This window comes from Haliaeetus leucocephalus, unplaced genomic scaffold, assembly GCF_000737465.1.
Source record: "Haliaeetus leucocephalus isolate CR32 unplaced genomic scaffold, Haliaeetus_leucocephalus-4.0 Scaffold517, whole genome shotgun sequence".
In the NCBI taxonomy this organism is placed as follows: Eukaryota; Metazoa; Chordata; class Aves; order Accipitriformes; family Accipitridae; genus Haliaeetus; species Haliaeetus leucocephalus.
In genome coordinates, this window is record NW_010972953.1 from 524,648 (window position 1) to 547,048 (window position 22,401).

The window sequence follows — 22,401 nt, forward strand, 5'->3', positions numbered from 1 at the left end:
GCGCGGCGCTGTGCCTGTGAGCGGAGCGGGGCCCGGCCTGGCCCGGCCCGGCCCGGCCCGGGGCAGAGCCGGCTGACCCGCCGCCGCCCGCCCTTCTGTTGCAGATGAGTCGTTACGGTCTAAGCTCACGATATCGTACTGAGAGGCGGTGAGCCATGGGGGAGAACAGTCCCGAAGGCAACGTTATCTACTATGAAGTGGAGGAAGACGATTTAACCCAAGATGACAGTATGATGAGGTTTGCTGATAAAAACGGGCTGGTTTCTTCGTCACCTGGGACGGTCTATGACAGGACAACTGTTCTAATAGAGCAGGACCACAGCGTGTTGGAAGATGACGAGGATGAAGGACAGTGTGGTGATCACTTGCCTTTTTTACCAGAGGGTCATGAAGAAGGATTTCATTTAATAGCAGATCATGAAGGAATGTCCCAGGGTTATGTGCAACATATTATTTCTCCAGATCAGATTCATCTAACGATAAATCCTGGTTCAACTCCTATGCCAAGAAATATCGAAGGAGCAACGCTCACTTTGCAGTCTGAATGCCCAGAAACTAAGCTTAAAGAAGTAAGTAGCTAAATGTGATTCTGAATTTTATGCTAATTGTGAGTGCTTTTCACCTGGTAACCTTAAATGCTTTGAAAATGTGTTTCTCTAAAGCTGTTTGCTGGGAGGCGACAGAAGTTTCCCTTGTTCTTAAAGGTTACTGTATAGTGGAGTGAATTACACTTCATTAAATCCGCTGGTACTTTTAGTGATAGTACTGCTTTGTGCTGCTAGGCATAACTGTTTCCCACAGTCGCTTTAGTGGGTCAGCAGCAAAGCTGTGAGCGTCATCAGTTTTCACTCTAATGTCCTGCTGCGTTCTTGTGAAGCAGCCAGGAAGCAGTTTTTGACAAGCGGTAACACACTAGATAGCAGGAAAATACGGTACTGAAAAGGTGCTTGTATTAGTAGCTTGTGTGATTTTAGCGGTCTTTCCTTTTTCTTTTGGTTGGGCAATTATTTCCTGAGTTCAGAGATAACTAGAAAGAACATGAATTCTCTTATTCTGTGGTTGTTCTGTGTTATTCTTGAGAAAAGGGCATCCAAATTCCAGGTTAAATTCCAGACTGTTGGCGGTAGTGAAAGTATGAAACTTAAGATGTCAAACTTAAAAGGACTTGTAGTTTTATTGTGTCACTCATAGGGAAACTGTGATAAGAAAATAAGGAAACCTTTAAACTACTGTCTGTTGTATTTTGAAAGATTAAGTCAGCTTACCTATTTAAAATGGCGGTTACTTTTGAATTCTGTTTCCTTAACTAATTCTACCTGCATGCAAAGTGCTGAGGGCTTGTACAGACTGACTTGGGATTCTTGCTTTTAGGTACAACAGCAATGCACAGTTGACTGAAATACCAACACAGTGACAACTCTGTGCTCCTTTTTTGGCCCTTCTAAGTTAAATAAGGGATGATCTGTACAAGTGTCTGTGCTAGTATCAATGGTAGTAGTATCAACTACTTGTGTAACTGATATTCAGCGTCAGAGAGAATTGCAGAAATGAGCCCTTGCTGAGGAAGGGAGCTGGGTTTGAATGCTCTGAATAATTTAGATTGGCAGGGAACCTTCATTATTGCTTGCTCGGCAGTGAGGAAATGGGGCTGTAGGAGGTCAGCTCTGCACTTACGAAACTTCTGCACTGAGGTTTGCTCAATAAGCCCATTTAAGTCTAAGGAACTCCTTTTGCTCAGTTGTTATTCATATTAGCAGCTGCTGTATCCTACCTTCTTAGCTGTTAAAATATTTAATTTTTCTATGTCAGTCATATCAGTACTTTCTTTTTGTAGGATAATAAGCTTGCAATCTGTAGTGTCTGAGAACAGTTTGTACTAGCTTAACAGGTGTTGATGACTGCACATGCAATTAAACTGGCTATTTCTTCGCCTCTCCTTTTTAAAAAAGGCTTGTAAGACCTGGAATTTCATAATGAAATCCTTTATCTGAATTTATTTTCCATCTTTTGAGTTAATTTTCTGGGGCAGGGAGGAGTTACACTATAATTTGAGTGCAGTGGAAATAAGCCCTAAGCATATGTGACACTCTTCCATCTTGTAAAAGCCCTTTTTGTCCTGCTGTTTCAAATGCTTGCTAAGTTGTCTGGAGATGGGGAGGGGAAATCTCTAAAACCCCTGAACATTTGGCTCATCTCTAAAAGTCACCAGTCCAATTCTTTGGGACTTCCAAAACATCTGTAGCAGTTCTAGCACTTGAGATAACTGTTTTAAAGACTTAAATCTTCAGGTCAGTCTTAGACATTTATGAAGCAAAAGAGGGTTTTACACTTTGTTAATTACCTTTAACTTCCTTTTGTTATACTTCCCTCGCTAGAATTCTGTCTGTAAGAATAAATGTGATTATAGTCTTGTATTTCAAATTAATTAAAATTTTTGTTCAATGATGACAGAAATACTAACAGTTTAAGGGGAATCTTGTAAACTCAAGATGACTTAAAGGCAAACTGAGCAGTTTAAGTATGCTTTGGCACAGTGTATCAGGCTCTGCTTTTGACAGTCTTGTTGATTTATTGGACAATTAGTTCCTACCTCTAAGGTAAATGCTTAATTAAGACTCTTCTGGCTTCCCTGTGGTGCATCTCCTTGGGAGAGACAGCACACTGTCCTTTGCAAAAAGCATATGTGATGCAGCCACAGCCTTTGTCTTCAAAGCAACTTGTTTCTGTACACTTCGTATCCTAGCCATCTGTGGTTTTTCCTGTGCTGCCATGTTTCTTTTTTGTTGTTGCTTGCATATGATGATAGTCTTGAGTACTTGCTGCTGTAACTCTGAGTCTTTCATGTTCAATATCTCTACATAATTTTATGTGTATAATCAGTGCTTATTTGATGTGCTAATGTTCCTAACGTGAAAAGAGAATTAAATGCTTTGCTGCTTTACAGAAAGTTTTATTTTGCTTAGAACATGGTGGTAGCATTGCTTCTGTATGCAGTATCCTTCTCGGAATAATTTGTGAAATAAAGACTTGGCCTTTGAGAAAAGGGTGAGCACTGCAAGGCCTTTGTCATAGTTCAGGCCATTAAACTGAAAGTGTTACTGCCATCTTCCTTTAAATATGTGCATTGGCAGCTAGGAACCAAATCCTTAATCTATAATTAGCACTCTCCTTTTCTTTCACTTTCTAGACCTACACGTAAACACCTAGAAAGCTTAACAGACTCCTCACTTGATTTTTAGGTAGTTCATGCCTGTGTCAAATCACTTGTGTATTACGGGAAGTACTGTGGAGAATGTCCTGAATGCAGCATGTAAAATGTTACTTTCCAGCTGCCTTAAAAATCTAACAGGGAACACTTACTTCAGTACTGATGCAGAAATTGTACTTAATCTGATGATCCCTGGTGAAGATAACGTGCCCCTTCTCATCTAATAAAACGTACTTTTTGACCTTGTGTCTGTGTGTTACCAGTCTGTGCTCTTGTGTTTTGGCTGACTCAACAAAACCAAACTTCTTAATTATGTTGTAACTGTATTGTAATGGTTGGATATTTATTGATAACTTTAACCTGATTTGAACTATAAATTAAGGGCAAGTTGCTTTACAGTAAAATTACTGTTTCCTTCTCTGTATGGTGCTTCTAATAATGCTAAGTGACTAGATAAAAATATGAAGACTTCCAAAATCTTTTCCTCTTCAAGTTACTGTTGGTCATATCATCTAGATCATTTGCTCATTCTAAACACTTGATGTTTTTACTCTTTCCTCTTCTTACTGTCTTGTACAAAATCAAGGGAGAATCAGATGCGAACATTTAACAGCTGGTTTTGGTGTAGTGTACCACTTCCATTGCTTTAGCATACATGGATTTCTTGACTAGTAAATCTGTAGTAAGTTAAATGCTTTATAGTAAACCTTGGATTGCAGGAGGAAAAAGATTTAGTGAGAATTTGCTATGTATTGTGAATTTCATGGTAGGCTGCCAAGTCATGAGTCCAAACATGACGTTTTCCTACATGTTCTTGTATGAATTCATTGCATTCCCTGTACTTAGGGCAGCCTGGGTAACTAGTGTCTACAGAAATAAGGAGAAAACAGTGTATCTTAAATAAAATATAGTATCAAAAGAATCTGAATTAATATCTCCTAACTAGCTTTTTTTCTTAGATTATTTAAAGCTGTTACAGTGAGGTGTAGAGTAGGTCCTCTTCCCCATCTGTTTTATAAAAACAAAAAAACCCACAAAAAAAATCTACAGTCTCCCTTGTAAGGTGGGAATGTAGAGAGGATTGGAAGAAGCGACCCTTCAACAGGGCAAGATATTTTGAAAAGAGAAGTTTTTGGGTTTTGGCAGTAAGTCTCCTGAACTGTAGTTTTTAAAAAGCCCCATAGTATGGGTAATTTTCTGCCAGTCTTACTGGGACAAAATGCTTTTTTATACATGTTCTTTCTTCATACTCTGTAATTTCTTTCTGCTATTCTTTCTTCCCCTACTATATTTTGCAATAGCTAAATATTTTTCATGGTAGTTACAATTCTGTGGGATAATTCTGCTTCTCAACTGTCACGTGAAATTGGAAAAGCATGGAGAACTAGTTCCTGGATGTGTAATTGTCTGTTCAAGTCTGCATTTGAGAGTAAAGTGTCTCCCTGGATTAATCGAGTAGTAAGATAAGTGATGATAAATAGCTTGGAATACTCATCTCTATTTAGCAATATGCTGTTATCATCACCTATATATGAGAGGCAGGAACTGAATTCAGTACTAGTCAAAATGAAAACTACTTCTAGTTATTTTATAGTTGTCATATGTCTTGCTAGCTTTATAGTTAAGATATTTCTATGCTCTGTATAATGATCTCTTTTAGATGTCTAACCTGCTTTAATATTCTCCAAATACTAAGGTTTTATCAAAGGCAGGTGAAGGTAGATGCCAGTCTGTTGTTGTGCTATCAACAAGAGACTACAGATTGAGACTACACAAGAGATTACTCAGCTTCTATATACTCAGAATTTGTAAAGCTTTCTTAAAGGGGTCCTGCTGGCATATTTGTCCCCTGCAAAACAGGTTGGAAGTAACTGAAAGACTATTTATTTCTCTCTCCTTATGGAGAGCCATTGATAACCCAAATTATACCTGGTATGAGTTTGTGCTAGGGCACTATATGACCACAGTGCTTCCTGGGAAGCCGTTGGGGCTGATGTGTTAAGTTAACTGAAACCCCTGCCCTTACTGAAAAGCTTGTTTCCCAGGCTACCCTTATTCTAGAGGTGATCTTCTGGACAGGTAGAGCCTGGGTCTGTGTAACCTGATTGCTACAGCCCTGAGAGGTGTGCCTTGGTGCTTTAGGCCCTAGTTCTGTAGTTACTGGCATGAAGGCCTTAAACCTGTATATAGAGAGAGGACTGAAAGCATGCAATGAAATATCTTTTTGGGTGCCTCAGTTCTCAGGTACTTGATCTAGTAGGCATGTTCTTAAGAGGAAATGCTGAGCGCATGTGGCTCAAATTGACATCATTAAGGGCTGTTACTTTGACTATTTGAGAAAAAGAATCTGAAGGTGTGTACCTTCCTTTGGACCTTACAGCACTGGTATGGTCTTCAACAGTACCAACAACTTAGCATAATAAATAATGTGTTCCACATCCCCTCGACTGTCCTTATTCTTGTGCCATTGCAGTACATGAATGGGAGACAATTCTTGGACAAAACAAATGCGTTTCAGAGCGCCATTTACAGATCTCATAGTGGTTTTACTGAGGGCCCATTGTTCCTTTCATTTGTGTGGTATTGCACAAAGCATTAATCAAATTAGTTACTTTGTGGAAGGATTAAATAATATGCAGTTCTTAATTAGGCATACGAAGAATGATATGGTTTTGGTGTTACTCCTACTTAATGCATCTGCCTAAACTCCTGTTATTCTGAGAGGAGCATGATTTCAAATAAAGTGATTTTATACTTACCTGACAATAGATCAATGCATCCCATGTTATTCTGTTCTCAGCTTCCAAGCCGTGGTAGTAAAGAACTGTGATTATCGAATGCTCTTTTCTGTTGGGTGTATATAAAGAAGAAAAGAAGAGTTGATGAGCCATGAGATGGGTAGAAACCCATAAGTGTTACCCATTGGTTATGTATAGGTTCATCTGGTTCTCCTGGTATCAACCTCTGATTCAGTATCTGGTTTTTTTGAAGACAGTCTGCAGCCTTTTCTAAGCAATAATACTAGGAACTGTGAGATAGGTGCTTTGTGCCTTGGAAAAGAGGAAAATTGCTGGCTTATGTCCTGCTATATTATCTTCTTGACTACTTGTTAGAATACTAAATCTGAAAGTTCCTGCCTCTCTGTTGTGAGTTTGTATTGCCCCTTTCTAAACATTTCCAAATCAACATCTTCTGGAATACTCTTCTGCTTCTTGCCTGTCAACCATCAAGTCCTCTCTTGGGCTCTATAATCACTTTTAAATGTTAAGTTTTCTCAACTGCAATAGTCAAATGAAAGCCATCAGTCTGATAATTAATACTGAAGATAAATTTATTCAAGCATATCAGATGGCTTATCCCTTCTACTTCACAAGAGAGAATGAGATTTAATTAAGTGTTATAACTTGCACACCGGAAGCTTCTGCATGGTCTATTTCTGCCTGTTGCAGAAGCTGGGAAGGCTACCAGATCTAGTTCAATGTGAAATTGTTTCCTGATGATCTAGATAGCTGGCCGAGAAATCTTAACACTTGCCTTTTGATGTAAAGCACCTTGTTTGATTCATTACACTTCAGGCATTGACTACTTCAGTAAACACTGAAGAGAAGAATGAAGCACAATGAAGGCTGCTTTTGAGATGAAGTAATAAATGGACTGATGGTTAGACCATAGGAGATGGTGAAAAACTATAGTTCTCATTCAAGATGTTGATGGGAATTCAGCGCACAGGGCAGTGCTTTTGAGGGTCAGGTTGTGAAAGTGTATTTTCCCTTGTCTTCGTCCTCCACAAATAAATAGCTCTGCTAGAAGCACCTGAGCTAAATGCAGGTGCTATATATGGGAATAGCAGATAGGTTTGATAGCCTCTTAGCATCCTTTCTAACTATTCTATCAGATTTTTAGATAGAAACGTTTTGAATTACGTTTTTTCCTTCCCCCCCCTTCTATTAGATTACTATTCTTCTATAAGGTTGGCCTGCTTTCCAATGTTTGCCACTCCTTCCTCACATAGTGCAGTAGAAATATTAAGTTACCTGATAATTAAAAGGCAATATTTTTTCTTTTTTTGCCTTTGGGGTCAAAATCTATTCCATTGTCTTTGTTTAACTGCAGTTCTACCCTGTCTGGATTCCAGAAATGCTTAAAAATTAAGTATGCTGCATTTTGTTTCTTAGGTTAAGAGATACCAGTGCACCTTTGAGGGCTGTCCGCGCACCTATAGCACTGCCGGAAACCTGCGCACTCACCAAAAGACACATCGTGGAGAATATACTTTTGTCTGCAATCAAGAAGGCTGTGGCAAGGCCTTTCTTACCTCCTACAGCCTCAAAATCCATGTTCGAGTGCACACTAAGGAAAAGCCGTTTGAATGTGATGTGCAGGGCTGTGAAAAGGCATTCAATACACTGTACAGGTAGGAAGTCTCAGTCTCTTTCTCTTGTAGATGTGGCTGTTGCTGTTTTGCAAGTTGCATCTACTTTTTGTTTGTATCTGAATACAATTGTTATGCTTCTTCCAAGTACAGATATTAATATAACGCATGTCCCCTGCCCCCCCCCAATGTGGAAATGCTATACCAGAAGTAGGATGACAGAACCTATGATGACATACTTAGCTTATTTATATTACAATAGTATTGAAGGTGGTGGACAAACACAAGGAATTCTCAGATTTGCTTGGGAACTTCAGAAGTGATATCAGTTACTTTCATAAGCTAGTTACCTTCAGTTCAGAATATGTTAAGCCTTTGATCCCGTCCTGCACTTTTAAATGAATGGCTTGCTTGCCTCAGGTAGGGGCTGTCTCATCCAACAAGTCACAAGAGGGATTTTTTTGGCATGCTTTTTAGGTTGAAAGCACATCAGAGGCTTCACACAGGGAAAACATTTAACTGTGAATCAGAAGGCTGCAGTAAATACTTCACAACGCACAGTGACCTGAGGAAGCACATTCGAACACACACAGGAGAAAAGCCATTTCGGTAAGTTGCTGGATGGCAATTTTTACTTCTGTGGGATTTATGTAATGGGCCAAGAGGCAGCTATTACTGTCCTAAATGAAAAGCTATTCTCATGAGAAAAAAGTGAAGGCAGCTAGCATTTGAGCATGTTTGTTCTAGAGCTCTCTCAGTTGACTGTAAAAGTGGGTGAAATGACTGTCTTCAAAGACAAGAATAGTCAAGCTATTTTTTTAAACGTAAATCTGTACCACAATGAGCATGTTTTTAAATCATATTGCTGCTTCTCTCCTGTGATGCTTGAATTTGAGTCCTATTCAGAGCCCTGCTATAGTCTGTGTAGCATGCATAGCAGCTGTTGGGAGATAACCTGATTGCTAACACAGATCAGCATTAGGCTAGCTTTTCAGAGTCCTGGGACTATTCTAAAGTGTGATCTAAGGTTGTAACTAATGCATCAAAGAACCCTGATGCTAACTCTTCTGTGATGCCTCATTCAGGTGTGAGCATGACGGCTGTGGAAAGGCTTTTGCTGCAAGCCACCACCTTAAAACACATGTTAGGACACATACTGGTAAGTCCATAGGGTTTGTTTTTTTCCTTAATTGAGCTTAGTCAGTCTATACTAACTCTTGGAATCCTAATATATATTTATACTTACGTAAAATATGGGGGTGACACCAAGCTGAGCGGTGCAGTTGATGTGCTTGAGGGAGGTGATGCCATCCAGAAGGAACTTGACAGTCTGAAGGAGTGTGCCCATGTGAACCTCATGAAATTTATCAAGGCCAAGTGCTAACTCCTGCACCTGGATCAGGATAATCCCCAATACTCCACTTATGCACTTCCATTTATGCCTGACAGGTCTTGAATTTCATGAATGTGTTTCACAAATGTATCAGTATTGATGCATAAAAATTAAATGTTGTGTTCTTGTGTCAGTTCATGTGGTAAAACAGGAACTTTTGTCTGCAAGACTCCCAAGAATGCTGAATATGTGAAGTGGCATTAAACAATCTTGTTTGTATAAAATATTATTACTCTCCTAGGTGCTTTAAAAGTATGTGTCTGATATAATGTCTGTAAGTTTGTTATATATGTTTTGCCCTGCTTATAGGGGAGAAGCCCTTCTTCTGTCCCAGTAATGGCTGTGAGAAGACTTTTAGTACACAGTATAGCCTGAAGAGTCACATGAAAGGTCATGAGAAAGGACATGCCTATAATGCACTTCCCAATAACAATGTATCTGAGGTTAGTAGCACTTCTTCCTAATGCTTCTGTGTTAGATGGAGATAAAACCATACTTTGGGGAAGAAATTATTTGGTCTGTAGGGTGTTCTAAAGGTATAACATTTAAGACTGGGATTTTCAAAGGGAATTTTAACTACTTGGTGCCCTGTCTCCCATGAAGAGACCCACGGGTGCCTCTTTTGAAGCAAGAATTCAATTTGGATTGTGAAATTGCTGGCATTCAAGGTGCCAGCGTAGGGTTTATTCTCATATGCTGTGTTTACAGTGTGCTGATAAGAAACAATGGGATCAGTATTTTTTAAACTTCTAGCGTGGTATTTGGTTAACAAGTTTTATTTAGAAATGCTCATCTAAATTTGTCTATTAATTTTAATCACATTAAAATTAACACTTGGGTTACTGCTGCTTTGACGAGATGCCACATACCGACACAAGTTTATAGACAATTATATATATTATCATGCTTTCCTTGTAGATTCTTATGTTTTAATCAATACTATGTAATAAGTGTGTGAAGTAAAATAAATACTAACTGTTAAGGTTTAAATTTTTTATTTTCTATAGGCTGATTTGTTCCTGTGCTAATTTAAAATTCTAGGTTAATTTTTTTGAAGTAATGTGAAAGAGATGTTAAGAATCCTTGATAGTTACTAAATATCCTTTGCTTAGTAATATTGCTCCTTTGATTTTAGAACTGAGACTTGGGTCACATACAGGTAAAAAAAGTTCTGTATAGGCAGAATTGTGTGGACTCTTAAAAAGTAATTTAAAACACTTCTGACACTTTTTTAATACATAACTCAATTTCTTTTTCTTCTTTACAGGATACAAGCCACTCACTTTGTCTGAGTGACTTAAGCCTCATATCAACAGATTCAGAATTGCGGGAGAACTCTAATCCAGTGAGTTACTGTCCTGGAATTGCCTCGCCCATAATCTGAGTTTTGCTTTTTTCTGGCAATGTGCTTGTCCTGTCAGATAGAACACAGCAGATTTGATACGTATGGCCGGTGGCTTCTGTTTCTCTTGTTCAGGCCTCCAGCATACTCTACTTCAGGCTTTTATTTTGCTAGTGGACGAGACGTACTCTTTCACAGAATAAGTGACTTTACATAGAATTGTTTTAGATGTACTGTATACTGGTTTTGTTTTTTTTTTTTTTGTGTCTTGTGGCAGTTTGCAGGAGGCACTCTCTTGATGGAAAAATGTATGTTTCTTAGACACCCTATTGAGCCTGTAAATATGACATATTATTGCTGTCCTTTCTGGAATGTTGGGGAAAAAAAAAAAAATTTCTGTCTAAAAGCAGAATAACTGAGTGAAAGAGGGGGTTTCCTCCAAAATATACAGTGCTTAATTCAACCTGTTTTTAAAGTCTCTGCATCTGATTTTACCGTAATAATGTTCTTGCTTATTGATAACTGTTGACTGAGCTCAGATTTTACATAGAGGAAAATTATATACTGATGAGGCTGTGTCATTCTTTTGTGCTTTGATGTGGAAGCAGTGTGCAGCTTTTGAATATATTCTGTTCCTAGAGCAGGGTGGGTGACAGTAGTGCATAAGAGTCCATAAGTGGACAGACAGTCCAGGATATAATCTAAGCGGAGCTATTTTGGTTTTGTTCCAGAAAAGGTTTCACAAACAGCCAAGAACAAATTAATGTCTTTTTCTAAAAGAGTATTACAAGAAATAAGGGTTAAACAAAGTGTGGATGCAGAAGAATATATTCTACTTCTGAAGGACTTACTTACTATTTTTGTAAGGATTTGCTCATTATGTTGGTAAACTTGATTGTGGGTAATAAAAACTAAGTGTCATTTTACAATAGTTAAGTGAAATATGTTGCCTTTCCTGAAGGTGGCTAGTTAGTTGGAGAGGCGTTTCTGACATTCATACGCTGCTTGACTGGGACGTGTGCAAAGTTTATGGAGACCTGAAATACAATGTCATCTGATGTCTTCCTCTGTATTTTCTATTTGCCAGACACACGGACAAGACCTTAGCACAATCTCACCAGCAAGCATCTTTGAGTCTATGTTTCAGAGCCCGGATCACACTGCAAATCAGGATGACTCTCAGCAGACAGGTACAAATTGTATCTGCAGTATTTTAAGAGAGCTTTTTGACAGTTTTCCCCCCTCTGCATACAGGTACTTAATTCAGCATTTCAGATTGAAGATTGCTGCCCCACATAACTCTAAGTAGCAAACAGAACTTTAACTTCAGTGTTGAAATTCTTTTGTGTTGAAATGCATTGTATTCACAGACGGTGTAACACGCAGGCAGTGACAGGGGAACTGACCGAGTATTTACAGCATGTTGTCATATAATGCTGACATTGATGCTCTTGGACTTTCCACATAAGCGTTGTTTTCAAGCTTCCTCTCTTGACATAGCTGCACAAACTGGCTGATAAAAAGGCTTCTCGGAGAAAGCTAATGAGGCCGATCAGCTTGTGTGTAGTATTCAGTGTTACCAGCTTCCTGAATTTGGACCTACTTTTAGATTCTAGTGTTACATGTTTTTGAGCACTAGTCTGAAGATGTGAAAGAGATTACTTAGCAAAAATCCATCAGCTAGCTGTTAAGTTCATGGAAAAAAGTTGTTTATTCAGATGGTACAAGGACTGATGTATTTATATTTTTTCTTTGTTTCTTTTGGCAGCTGCCTTGATTGAAGGTTTTAATGGCGATGCAGACTCAGTCACTGCTGTTCCGCCTTCTGCAGGAGACTCGGCATCGTTGTCTCTTCCACTTGTACTGCAGCTTGGCATCTCTGAGCCTTCGCATTCAGCACTACAAGCCTCAGCAGCACCTGCTGCTCCCTCCTCCATAGGAACCAGCTCACAGCAAGCTGCATTTGGAAATCCTGCAACTGTTTTACAATCCCCAGAAGTGCCTGTTCCTCACAGCACACAGTTTGCAGCCAGTCACCAAGACTTCCTGCAGCATACTCAGACACCGCCACAGCCCATTGTACAAGGACTTTCAGTGGTTGCTGGGGCATCTGCCCCAACAGCATCAAGTGCCACTGAGCCCCTGCCAGCTGTAGTTCAGACTGTGCCTGTTGGTGCGAACTCGGTTCTGACCAGTAATCCAACTATAACAATTACTCCTTCTCAGAGCACCGCTATTCTGCAGTCCAGCATTGTCATGGGAGAGCAAAACTTACAGTGGATCTTAAATGGTGCCACTGGTTCTCCACAAAGCCAAGAACAAATGGTTAGTATACCCAGCACAGCTTTGAAACATCTTGAACCATCTCTCTTCCTCCTAGAGTCCTTGCTTTTTGAAAAGGAAGGAGATCAAACCTCTAACTGTAAGACACAAACCAGGATGGAGTATTGTATAATGCTTATCACGTTAATATGCATAAACATGTCACCAATGTAGCCCCTAAAATAGAGAAATAAAATAGAAATAGATAGAGAAATCCAGGGTGCAGAAAAATCTTGCTTTCTTCTTTTTCCCTAGTGGCAGACTTCTCACAGCAGGTATCGGCTTGGTTTACCCAGGACAGTGCACCATGTGGCCTGAGATTATATGTGCGTTTTTATCTATTACTTTTGAGAAGTAGAAGCACAAAAGACTCTGTGTTTAGGTATTTTGTAATCTCTGTCTCTTCCTAATTTAGCCTGATAATGAAAAGTTTTCTGGGAAAACAGAATGTTTCTGGTTCTCCAGTAAATCTGGATAGCTGAGACTTCAAGTGTTTTATCTTTAAGAATACTGTTGCCACCTTAAGGCTTTCTCAGTTGCAGATGGTCAAGAGTGAACGGGTGCAGGTACAAGGAGTATGAGCAAGCACAACAGTTTTTCAAGAATTTAGTCATTCAGTTGTCAAAAACCATAAGCTGTGTTAACAAGCATGTAGTGTGGAGGGTGATTACTCCTCATCTTTAGGACTACTGAAATAATACTCTGAGTTTTGGGATAGCCAGAACATAGCCCAGAACCAAGCTAAATGTTATAAATTTTTTTTTTATTTCCCTGTGCATTCTCTTTGGAATATGTGTGTAGCTGTTTCTTTTGATTGCAGCTGTTTAGAATTTGAACAGTAAAAATTTGATTGGAACCAACTCATGCTTTTTTTTCTTGTTTTCTTTTTTTTTTCTTTAAAGCCACAAGTTCCAAAAGTAGTAGAAAAGGTTTTTTTTACCACTGCATTACCAGTAGCTGGCAACACAGGTAAGCTTGACACTGAACTTGCTTTTCTCTCTTTCTCTGTTTGTAGTACTATTAGCTTGACACATTTGTGGTGATTTTTTTGTTTGCAGAAATGTTGAAGAAAATCCTTTCATTTTTTTTACCTTCCTGAGGTTTTAAGTGCAGTCTGCTGCAGACTCAGAGGTTTGTGCTGAGATCTGTCCTGTAGTAGTTTCTCTAACAACTTGTAAGATAATCAGGTTCACAAATTAGATCCAGTATTGACAAAAATGGTACTTTAATGGAACTTACATAGAAGAATAAAAGACAGAAATGCAGGGACATAATTTGTTTTTTGTTCTTTTAAATGAAGACACGAAACGGGTAGTAAACTTAGTCAGTTCTTTAGCATTTGTTTTTGGTAAGCACTATCTGTGAGATTCATCAAAATGATACACAACTGTAGAAGTTCTGTTCCATAACACGCTTCCTACACAGTGTTGTTATATTGCAAAGATGAATCAATCAATCAAGAGAGATCAGGTAAGTTTAAAACTTAAATTTTAAAAAAGAAAGGAAGCCAGGAAAGTAAAGCAGCATAGGAAGAGTGACAAGGAAGCATGAGAAGCAAGATGGGAGAGGAAAGCAGAGTGGAGAAAGTGAACAGCACAATGCCTGTGTTGGTGTCAAGGAGTAGAATTGCTGGTGTAATGTTGTATCATCATCTTCAAAGATTGGTGCATAGGGACTGGGGCATTTGAATGCCACTCTTTATTGGATTTTATGCAGTGAAAGTTACCGTGGTTGTCAGAGAAGAGACATACTGTGCTGTGTAAAAAAATTTAGATCAGACTTCTAATGCCTGGGTTCAACCTGAAGAGGTTGCTCATCAACAGAGAGTATCTGCCACTTTTTTCTTGTTTTTCATCTGCTAGAGGTGTTCACTGTACTTGAACAAAGTAACATGTAATCTCTGCTGCAAGGTGCATACAATCTAATTAAACAAAGATGATTTGTCTCTCCCTGCTGTGAAATTACATAGTTCTGTTTTGTTTTGTCTTTGTTTCACCTTCAGGAAACCCTGTTCAGCAGATTGGTCTCAGTGTTCCTGTCATTATTATAAAGCAGGAGGAGGCCTGCCAGTGTCAGTGTGCCTGCCGAGACTCTGCCAAGGACAAAGCCACCATTAAGAAGGAATGTTCCTCACCTGATCCAAAAGCTTTGGAGCAGCCAGCTCCCCAGCTGCAGCCTCAGACCTTTCCTTCCTCTTCCCCTTCTCCTTCATGTGGGCAGAGCAGTCAGATAGTTAACCCTTCAGACTCACAGACTGAAACATTAAGTGCCATGGATGTATCGGACTTCCTGTCCCTCCAAAGCCCTGAAACCCCATCTAATATAATTCCAATCGAAGCACTACTGCAGGGTGAGGAAGAAATTGGTTTGAATAGCAGCTTCTCTAAGTGAAGATGTTCCAGATTTTCCTTTGCACCTGGAGGGTAAAACCCTTCTCCTTAGAAGCAGAAACTGAAGGATCAATTCTTTTTCCTTCCTTCTTGGAAGTTTTGTGGCTTATTTCTGCTTCACAGATGTCATCTTAGTCACGTCCCAGGTACATCCATCTTTGAGAATCTATCTAAAAAAAGAAAAGGTAAAAAAAAAAAAAAGAAAAAGCTAAGTTATATATGAACTGTTTTGGCTGCACTGTCTGTCACTTTTGCTTGTCATATGTGAACACAGAAGTTAAGGTTACTCGTCTGCAAAAAGATTTTAAAAAGAAAAAGGGGGTTTAGTTTGTCTCCAGTTGCACATCACTTATGTTTGGGATTAAGGTACTGGCAGCAAGTGGGTCTTTGTTACAACTCCTTGGGTCTATAATTTTCTTCTGTCTCTTATGTCTGATGCTAACCATGCACTATGAGGGGAGCCCAGGGAAGGAATTTGCTGTAGTAGAAAATGGCATTATTGTAGAAGATGATTTATCTGCAATTTTATTGGAATGCGATTGTCACATCACTGAGTTGGGAACTGATGCCTGGGTTTGCTTTGTACTAACGCTGTTACTAAAGCCTACAGAAACTTTTGGGGAGTTAATTTCAGTAGAGCACAAGTACCTTGTAGATGTGTTCATTTAATTTCATTAGGACTTAAAAGTGTGGTGGCAGACACTGTTTCACAACATGGAAACACAATTGGAGCCCCTGCTTACTCAGGCTCGAGTCTGTTTTCTTTGCCTCTCTTTGAAGGATGCAGTTAGTCCCAGATGTAGTCAGATTGGTGCCTGCTGCTCTTTTGATTTATTTGGCTCTGTTCAGAAACAAGTCATCCTCTTAACCCCCGTGACTGTTTAATCAGGAGCATGGTGCCTTTGCTGGTTACTCTCACCTGTCAAGAACAACTCTAGGAAAATTTTCAGAATAATTCAACATAAATTCAGTTTGAATTCAGTGAGTCTATCCTTCAGCTGTCCATAAATGCTTTCTTTTTTTCTGTTAAGCTATATAATTTCTGCCTAAATCTGCCTCCAACCTACTGCGATGCCAGCTTTTTGTGCACGGGGCTATTTCTTGACGAAAAGATGTTACACAACATAGTAGTTTTTCATATCAAACTGAAAGTCTATATTCTAACCTACTCAGGGTAAATAAAACACAAACCCCCCTTCCACCAAAAAGCCTGTAATGTTGCAATAAATGCAGTCTCATTCTAAATGGTTTATTTATGCTGCATTATTTTAAAAGATGTAATTTTATAGTGTTTTATCCATCTTTCTGGCTTTGGCTGTCAGTCTTTTGTGTTAAAGGAAAGAATATTAAATAGACTTTATTCAGTTTACAGTGTTGTCATTAGTGAGATACAAAGATAATGACTGTAAGCCAATTAATGTGGAGTGTCTCTGCGCACTAAATTTAGGAATGCCAGCTCCTAGTGGATAGAGATCTTTTACTCTTTGTTTGTATTTGATCAAAGCTGCTCTCTGTACCTGCTGGGGGGAGAATTGTATGAGTGCAGCTAGACCTCCCCAGGATGCTGGATGATTAGCAGGGTTTTTTTAACCCTCTTGTGACATGCTCTGTGTAGCCTTACCAACACTGCTGTCACAGCTTTAGCTGATACAGTGGCTTAAGTGATCTCACGTGCTATTCCCATGCGAATGTGGTGTCACAGCACAGATGGAAATGGGTTGAGGGGAACTGGCTTTCACCTCTGTGACAACTGTCTTCCAGTTGTTAAGTGCAGAAGGGTAAAACTGTGTCCCGTTAGGGTGAATGTGAGGGAGAAGAGACTGTGCAAAGAATGCTTTGTGCCTGTGAGGTGTTGTGTCACTCTACTAGGGCAGAGTGCTCTGTTTTGGTAATTGCAGTGATGAGCCTGGGGACACCAGCTGAACTGGAAACACGCTAATTGTGTTTCCTTTCTGTGCGTGTTGGTGTGTGTTGTAGTGCTGTGCAGTGCTATCGCAGCAGGGATGTGGGTCCTGCGGCAATAAGGTTTGCATCCACGAAACATGAATTAACAAAGTGTTTTATATTCTGTTCTTGTAATCCCTAGAGGGCAGTGAGATTGTGGCCCCCTTTGTTTTTTTCCTACAGCTTCATTTTGTGATGCAGTTTGGTTGCACAGCAGCAAGAACTGCTTTGAACACAAAAGAAATTGTCTCAAACCTGTGTGGCTGGGACTGTCCTCACAGGGATGAGTCTCCTGCCAGCTCTCTTGCATAGAGTTCCGCTTCGGAGGAGTGCGAGCGGTGCCTGGGGCTGTGTGTGGGGGGGTCCCCATGGGGCACAGGCCACCGTGAGGCGCATAGTGCGGCAGTGGTGTTTGAGGGTGAGTGGATGTATGCATGTGTGCATGTTGGAGACTCTGCTAATGCAGGAGCATGTAGATTCCCCTGGAGTTGTGGAGTTTTCTCTGATGGGGACAAGGGTACCAGATGTGGCCTGAAATGTGACAGCTGGGGGATTTAGCAACCTCTTCTGAGCCTTTCTGTCCTTCAGGGAGGCGTTTTTCCATGCTACTTTTCCTACTCCTGACTTAGTCCACCTAAAACACGCTTCTGGTTGGACCAGATAGCATCTTCAGAAACTCCTTTGTGACAGAAATGAGTATAAGAATCTACCAAAGGCTTTGAAATCGGAAGCTAATTTGGAAGTGTGGTGATTGGCAGCAGTGAGGTGCTGCACACGTCCTTTCTGAGTGGGTGTCAGAGGTTAACCTCTCTGCTGTTTTCTCTTCATAGCTACTGTTTTCTATTGGTGTGTTCTAAGAAAAGCAATGTGTTCCAAGTTTATGCTGACTTTTAGGTGCATTGGGTTTGCCATTACCCTCTTGTACGTGCATCAGGCAGGCTGCAATTTAGGTGAAACTAATTAGAGCTTGTAATGAGGCAAGAGCAGTGTGATTTTGTGAACGCACAGGCTGCTGCACCACGGGCTGTGCAACCCACCCGATTGCATTGTACAGATGTGTGCTTTTGTTGTTTAATCGTTGGTCTGCTTTCCAGAGTGTTCCATGCTGCATGTATCTGGTACGTTTCACAGTGGACATTTGCATCATCCCCAGTGCTGTGTGATCCAACATTGTGCTGCTGGGGTGGTCATTAACATGCTTGGATGGGAGGAGATCCGTGAGCAGCTGGCAAGAAAGGGCAGTCGCAGGAAAGTCCTGAGATTCCTTGATGCCAGAGAATTTTCTGTCTTTCTCCCCTTGTTGCCCCAGCATTTAGCATAATCACAATAACATTTTTAATAGAGGGGAGAGTTTCAACTGTTGCAGATCTGTTAAGATGTTGAATTCCCAGAAAGGGGCATGTTCTGTTAATACACTGCAGCCTCTGAGAATAGTGTGCCCTCCCTCTGCAAAATCTGCATTTCATGAACCCCTTTAATTATGAGTCAGAGAGCAAAACTGCACTGTTCTGGGTCATTCTGTGTTAAGGGTTTTGCTGTTTTGTGGCTTGTGGGGATTTCCTTGGTTACATGCAGTTTCTAGATGGGTGCAGAAGCTTAAACACGTAGAATGGGTCAAATTACCAACACTGGTAGCTTGAGCTGCCAAGCAGTGACCCAAGCAAGCAGACTTGGCATGCAGTTGAAGGCTGTAGAAGTTGCTTTTCATGCTTGTAGTTGGTAGAGGGATGGAAAATCAGCACTGTTTAAATGCTGGTACTGAATTATATAGAACAAAGTATGAATTGGGCACTTCTGTAATGCTGACTGTGTCCAGAAAGACTAGTTCGCAGAACCTCATACTGGTATCTAAAATGCACTTTAGGTTATTTTATCTTTAACCCAATTGCTGCAATTTCTTTTGTATATACTTTCACAAAGTTTATTTTTGCTCTGAGTAAAAGTTAACAGGGGTGTGCAAAGATGAGCACTTAACTTGGTGCAATACTTGTAGCTAAAGATCATTGTCCCATGTGGTCGGTCTGTCTGTGTCTGTCTAACTGAATATATATAGTAACTAGCTCAGTGACATACTGCCCTTCCCTGTCTATACCCAAGAGAAATTATGCATCATTAGCAAACGTCCAATCTATGCAAATACTCCACTGAGAGCACTGTGCTTTAGCAGGCCTTTTCTCTCACGCTTTCTGGTGGGCTGCTTGTCACTTCTGTTGGACACAGCTGTGTTCCTTGGTCTATATCCTTTCTCCCTTGTCCTCTGCTCTGTTCTGCCACACGAGTATGAACAGAAGTGACAAGCTGTTCTGAAACAGGCATGTTGCACCTTTTAAAATTTGTCTTCGAGATCGTTTTTGATGTCATGTTATCTGCCTTCATGGAGGATGGCGTGTCTGTAGTCATCCAAGATATTGTTTTTGCAACTGCAGCAACATTGTTAAACTGTTTACAGTACTCTTCCTGCACCAATTATAAATAAGGCTCGGAGAACGAACTAAAGACTGGCCTGTTGGTTGTGGAACTGCTGGGGGAGATTAGTTAAGGTTTAATTGACCTTGGAGTTGATTGGAGATGAAAAGCTGTTTCTGATTTGGGGGGGGAGCACAGCTGGCAACTGAAATGAGGCAGCCAGGTCTGTGTTGTAGAGCAGATAGGAGCTTGATGTCGTGTTCTTTGTTCTGCTGCTGGCTGGCTGTGAGACCTTGGGCAAGTCACTTCACCTCTCCATGCCTTGGTTTCCTCCCTGTGAAATGAAGACAATGAAACTTGTCTTTGTAAGATGCTTTGAGATCTATGCGTGAAAAGTCCTTGGCATTAGTGATCTGAGCTAGCTGGGCAGAACTGTTAGACTCAATTTGGACTGTAAGGCAAAAAAAAAAAGCATGTCTTTAATAAACCCTACAAATTTCTGATTGCATAGTTTTTAATTGTACACTATTTTTTCCGTAACATATTTTGGAAACAATGTCAAGTTTTTATAAATGTTACCTGTAGTTGATACTCATGGACAGGGCTGAACTTTTAACTTTTTTGCGTCTTGTCTTGATATATATCATATGTTCTAGAAGTTGGATTCTGTGTCTGCACTGAGAAATGCAAATTAAACTGGATATTTATGTAGTAGTGTACATAGTCTAAGTGTGTGTGTTCTTGGAACTAGTTTAAAAATCCCACACCATGCTTTTGGTGGTGTGCAAGCTGGCCAAAATTTGGTTCATTATGCAGTGTACACTTTCTCAAATAAATGCAGTTTCTACTTTTTCTTAAAAGAAATTTTTTTCATATGATCTTTTTCAGCAAAATCAAGGGTATGTTTTTGCAGTACCGTAGTTACAGTAGCTGGTATTTCTTGCTGTGTAGCTTTGTGTCCTTCCACTTGCTTACTGAATCAGAGCTATCTGCCTGACCCTTGTTTTGGAGAGAGAGAGTTGCAGTTCTGTTTCACACAGACCAACATTGGCGCAGCAGGCAGGGATGTGCAAACCTCGAGCCTGGTTAGTTACCGAAGTCGTCTTCAGCATCAACATCTGCAGCATTGTCAAACCAGGAGGTCTAGGAAAACCGTAGGTTGTCCACTTACTGCTTTTGTTTGACACTTATGGGGAGCTGGGCAATGGTCTTGGAGATGACAAAATAAAGGAACCCCAGTTTTTCAAGAATGTGTGTATGGTATTAAAGGAATTTATTTAACTATGAAACATGGGAACAAATGTGCTTACATTGAGCAATGTGAAGATGTTAGTTACAGGTACAGTACTTCCAAAGGAAGAGCATCTCCAAAACCCAAAAAAGAGTAAATATGAATTTGTATTTTTTGAAGAATGTAAAATGTGAAATAATGGTGTTTGCTTAATTGCTCATTTTGTATGAAGTTAATATTGTACTTTGAAATATCTGCAAAGAAGTGGAAATTAACTTTTTTGGAATTGAAAGCAATATTAATACTAATGGAATCCTAATTAAATGCTTATTTAAACGTTGTCTTACAATAGTCTTTCCTAAGAGGATTTATAAATTATTTGAGAGATGTGTGAGCATCCTTCCCCTGCCCCCTTCGGAGAGGTCAGGGCATGAAGGTATTTCCAAATCCTGACAGACAACAGCATTTGCCTTGGCACACTCCTCCCTCCCCCACCAAGGGTGACCTTCATAAACCTCATATCCCTAAGTTCACTCAGCTATGGCTAAGAGTTAGAGCAGATGCTGTGACTTGGCAAGTTGTCCTTCATTTGTGAAAATGGGAAATGCTTGCATAGTCCCTTTCATGCAAACACCAGCTGTGTTCAGTGCAGGTACCACAATGTCGAGTACCAGCAAGGCACTGTAGGGAAACAAAAAAGGCAAAATTTCTGGTGGTAAAGATGGTAGTTTTAGCATCCCTCCTTTGAAAGTTTTAGCTCTTAAGTACTTTCTAATGAAGAGAATGAGGACTTTGGGCGAAGCTAGTGGCAATGAAGAAAACAGACTGACTCTCCACTCTGAATAAATCAAGCTTTCAGTGTGGCAGAACATTTCCATGTGGCTAAAAAAACCTACCTCCCCATCTCCAGACCTGGCCAGCTGTAGCTTTTTCGTGTGTCTGTGACTGCAGGATTGTAGTTATTAGAGATGGTGCACAGAACAATGCACAGCTTTCATGCTTCCCCAGCCCCTCTAAAATGAAGTCAGTCATTAGCTAGTCCTGCTCCCCTTAACTGTCAAGGAAAGAGCCAACACTTGAGACAAACCGGCATGATCTGTTTGAAGGACGTTCCTCCTTCAGCAAGAAGCCACTGGTCTCTACGCAGGCAGAGGGGGTGAGATACAGACTAAGCCTGTCTTGCTTTATTTTAAAAGTGCAAATTCAGTCAGATAAGGCATCAGTGCAACGAGAGAAAGCGAAGTCCGAGGCCGCAACTGAGGCAGTTGGCTACGTTCACGGGCTTATCGGTCTTCGGTTTTGCCCGGCGCTAACCGGTACGACGGAGCCCGTAACCGAGCGAAAACCTTCGGTCCCTGCTGGCGCTGCCGGCTCGGACCGTGGCCCCCGCGGAGACGAACTCCTCCAGCCGTTCCCGGGGAGACCCGCCGCGGTCCCTCGCCGAGGTTCCTCAGGGCTTCGCGGCCCCCCCGCCGCCAGGCACGGGGCTCCCCGCGGCCAGGCCCGGCGCCGGGCGAGTCGGAGAGCAGGGAGGGACGGGCGGGCGCGGGGCCGAGCTCGCCTCCCCTCGCCGGGCCGGGGCCGGGCCGGCGCTTACGCAGGGCGGGCGGCCGTCAGCGCCCAGGGCGGCCTGGAGGGCGGCCATCTCCGCCGTCAGCTGCTCGCAGGCGGCGATGCGGGCCCGCAGGTGCCGCTGCCGGGCCTCCAGCAGGCTCCGCAGCCTCCGCAGGTCCTCCTCCACCTGCGGGGGAAACAGCGGTCACGGGGGGGGGGCGGCGCCGCGGGCCGGGCCG

General features: G+C 41.1%; 2 protein-coding genes across 4 annotated transcripts in view; both read left to right on the plus strand.

Annotated features, from left to right (window-relative positions):
• MTF1 (metal-regulatory transcription factor 1) overlaps positions 1-15,228 on the plus strand; it is a 15,578-nt gene extending 350 nt beyond the window's left edge. For 2 of the 3 annotated variants that reach the window (XM_010575950.1, XM_010575951.1), the window contains exons 2-11: positions 105-569; positions 7,384-7,622; positions 8,058-8,189; positions 8,666-8,739; positions 9,283-9,416; positions 10,241-10,318; positions 11,403-11,505; positions 12,084-12,640; positions 13,540-13,606; positions 14,607-15,228. In XM_010575950.1, coding sequence (XP_010574252.1) covers positions 156-569; positions 7,384-7,622; positions 8,058-8,189; positions 8,666-8,739; positions 9,283-9,416; positions 10,241-10,318; positions 11,403-11,505; positions 12,084-12,640; positions 13,540-13,606; positions 14,607-15,028 — 2,220 coding nt within the window. In that variant the 5' untranslated portion in view covers positions 105-155 and the 3' untranslated portion in view covers positions 15,029-15,228. The remainder of the gene's footprint in view (positions 1-104; positions 570-7,383; positions 7,623-8,057; positions 8,190-8,665; positions 8,740-9,282; positions 9,417-10,240; positions 10,319-11,402; positions 11,506-12,083; positions 12,641-13,539; positions 13,607-14,606) is intronic. The other variant, XM_010575952.1, reaches the window with a different exon arrangement.
• A 5,214-nt stretch (positions 15,229-20,442) lies between these two features.
• The window catches only part of YRDC (yrdC N(6)-threonylcarbamoyltransferase domain containing), a 4,679-nt gene continuing 2,720 nt past the window's right edge, over positions 20,443-22,401 (plus strand). Inside the window, exons 1-2 of the mRNA XM_010576297.1 lie at positions 20,443-20,531; positions 21,948-22,087. Of these exons, the coding sequence (XP_010574599.1) occupies positions 20,443-20,531; positions 21,948-22,087 (229 nt within the window). The remainder of the gene's footprint in view (positions 20,532-21,947; positions 22,088-22,401) is intronic.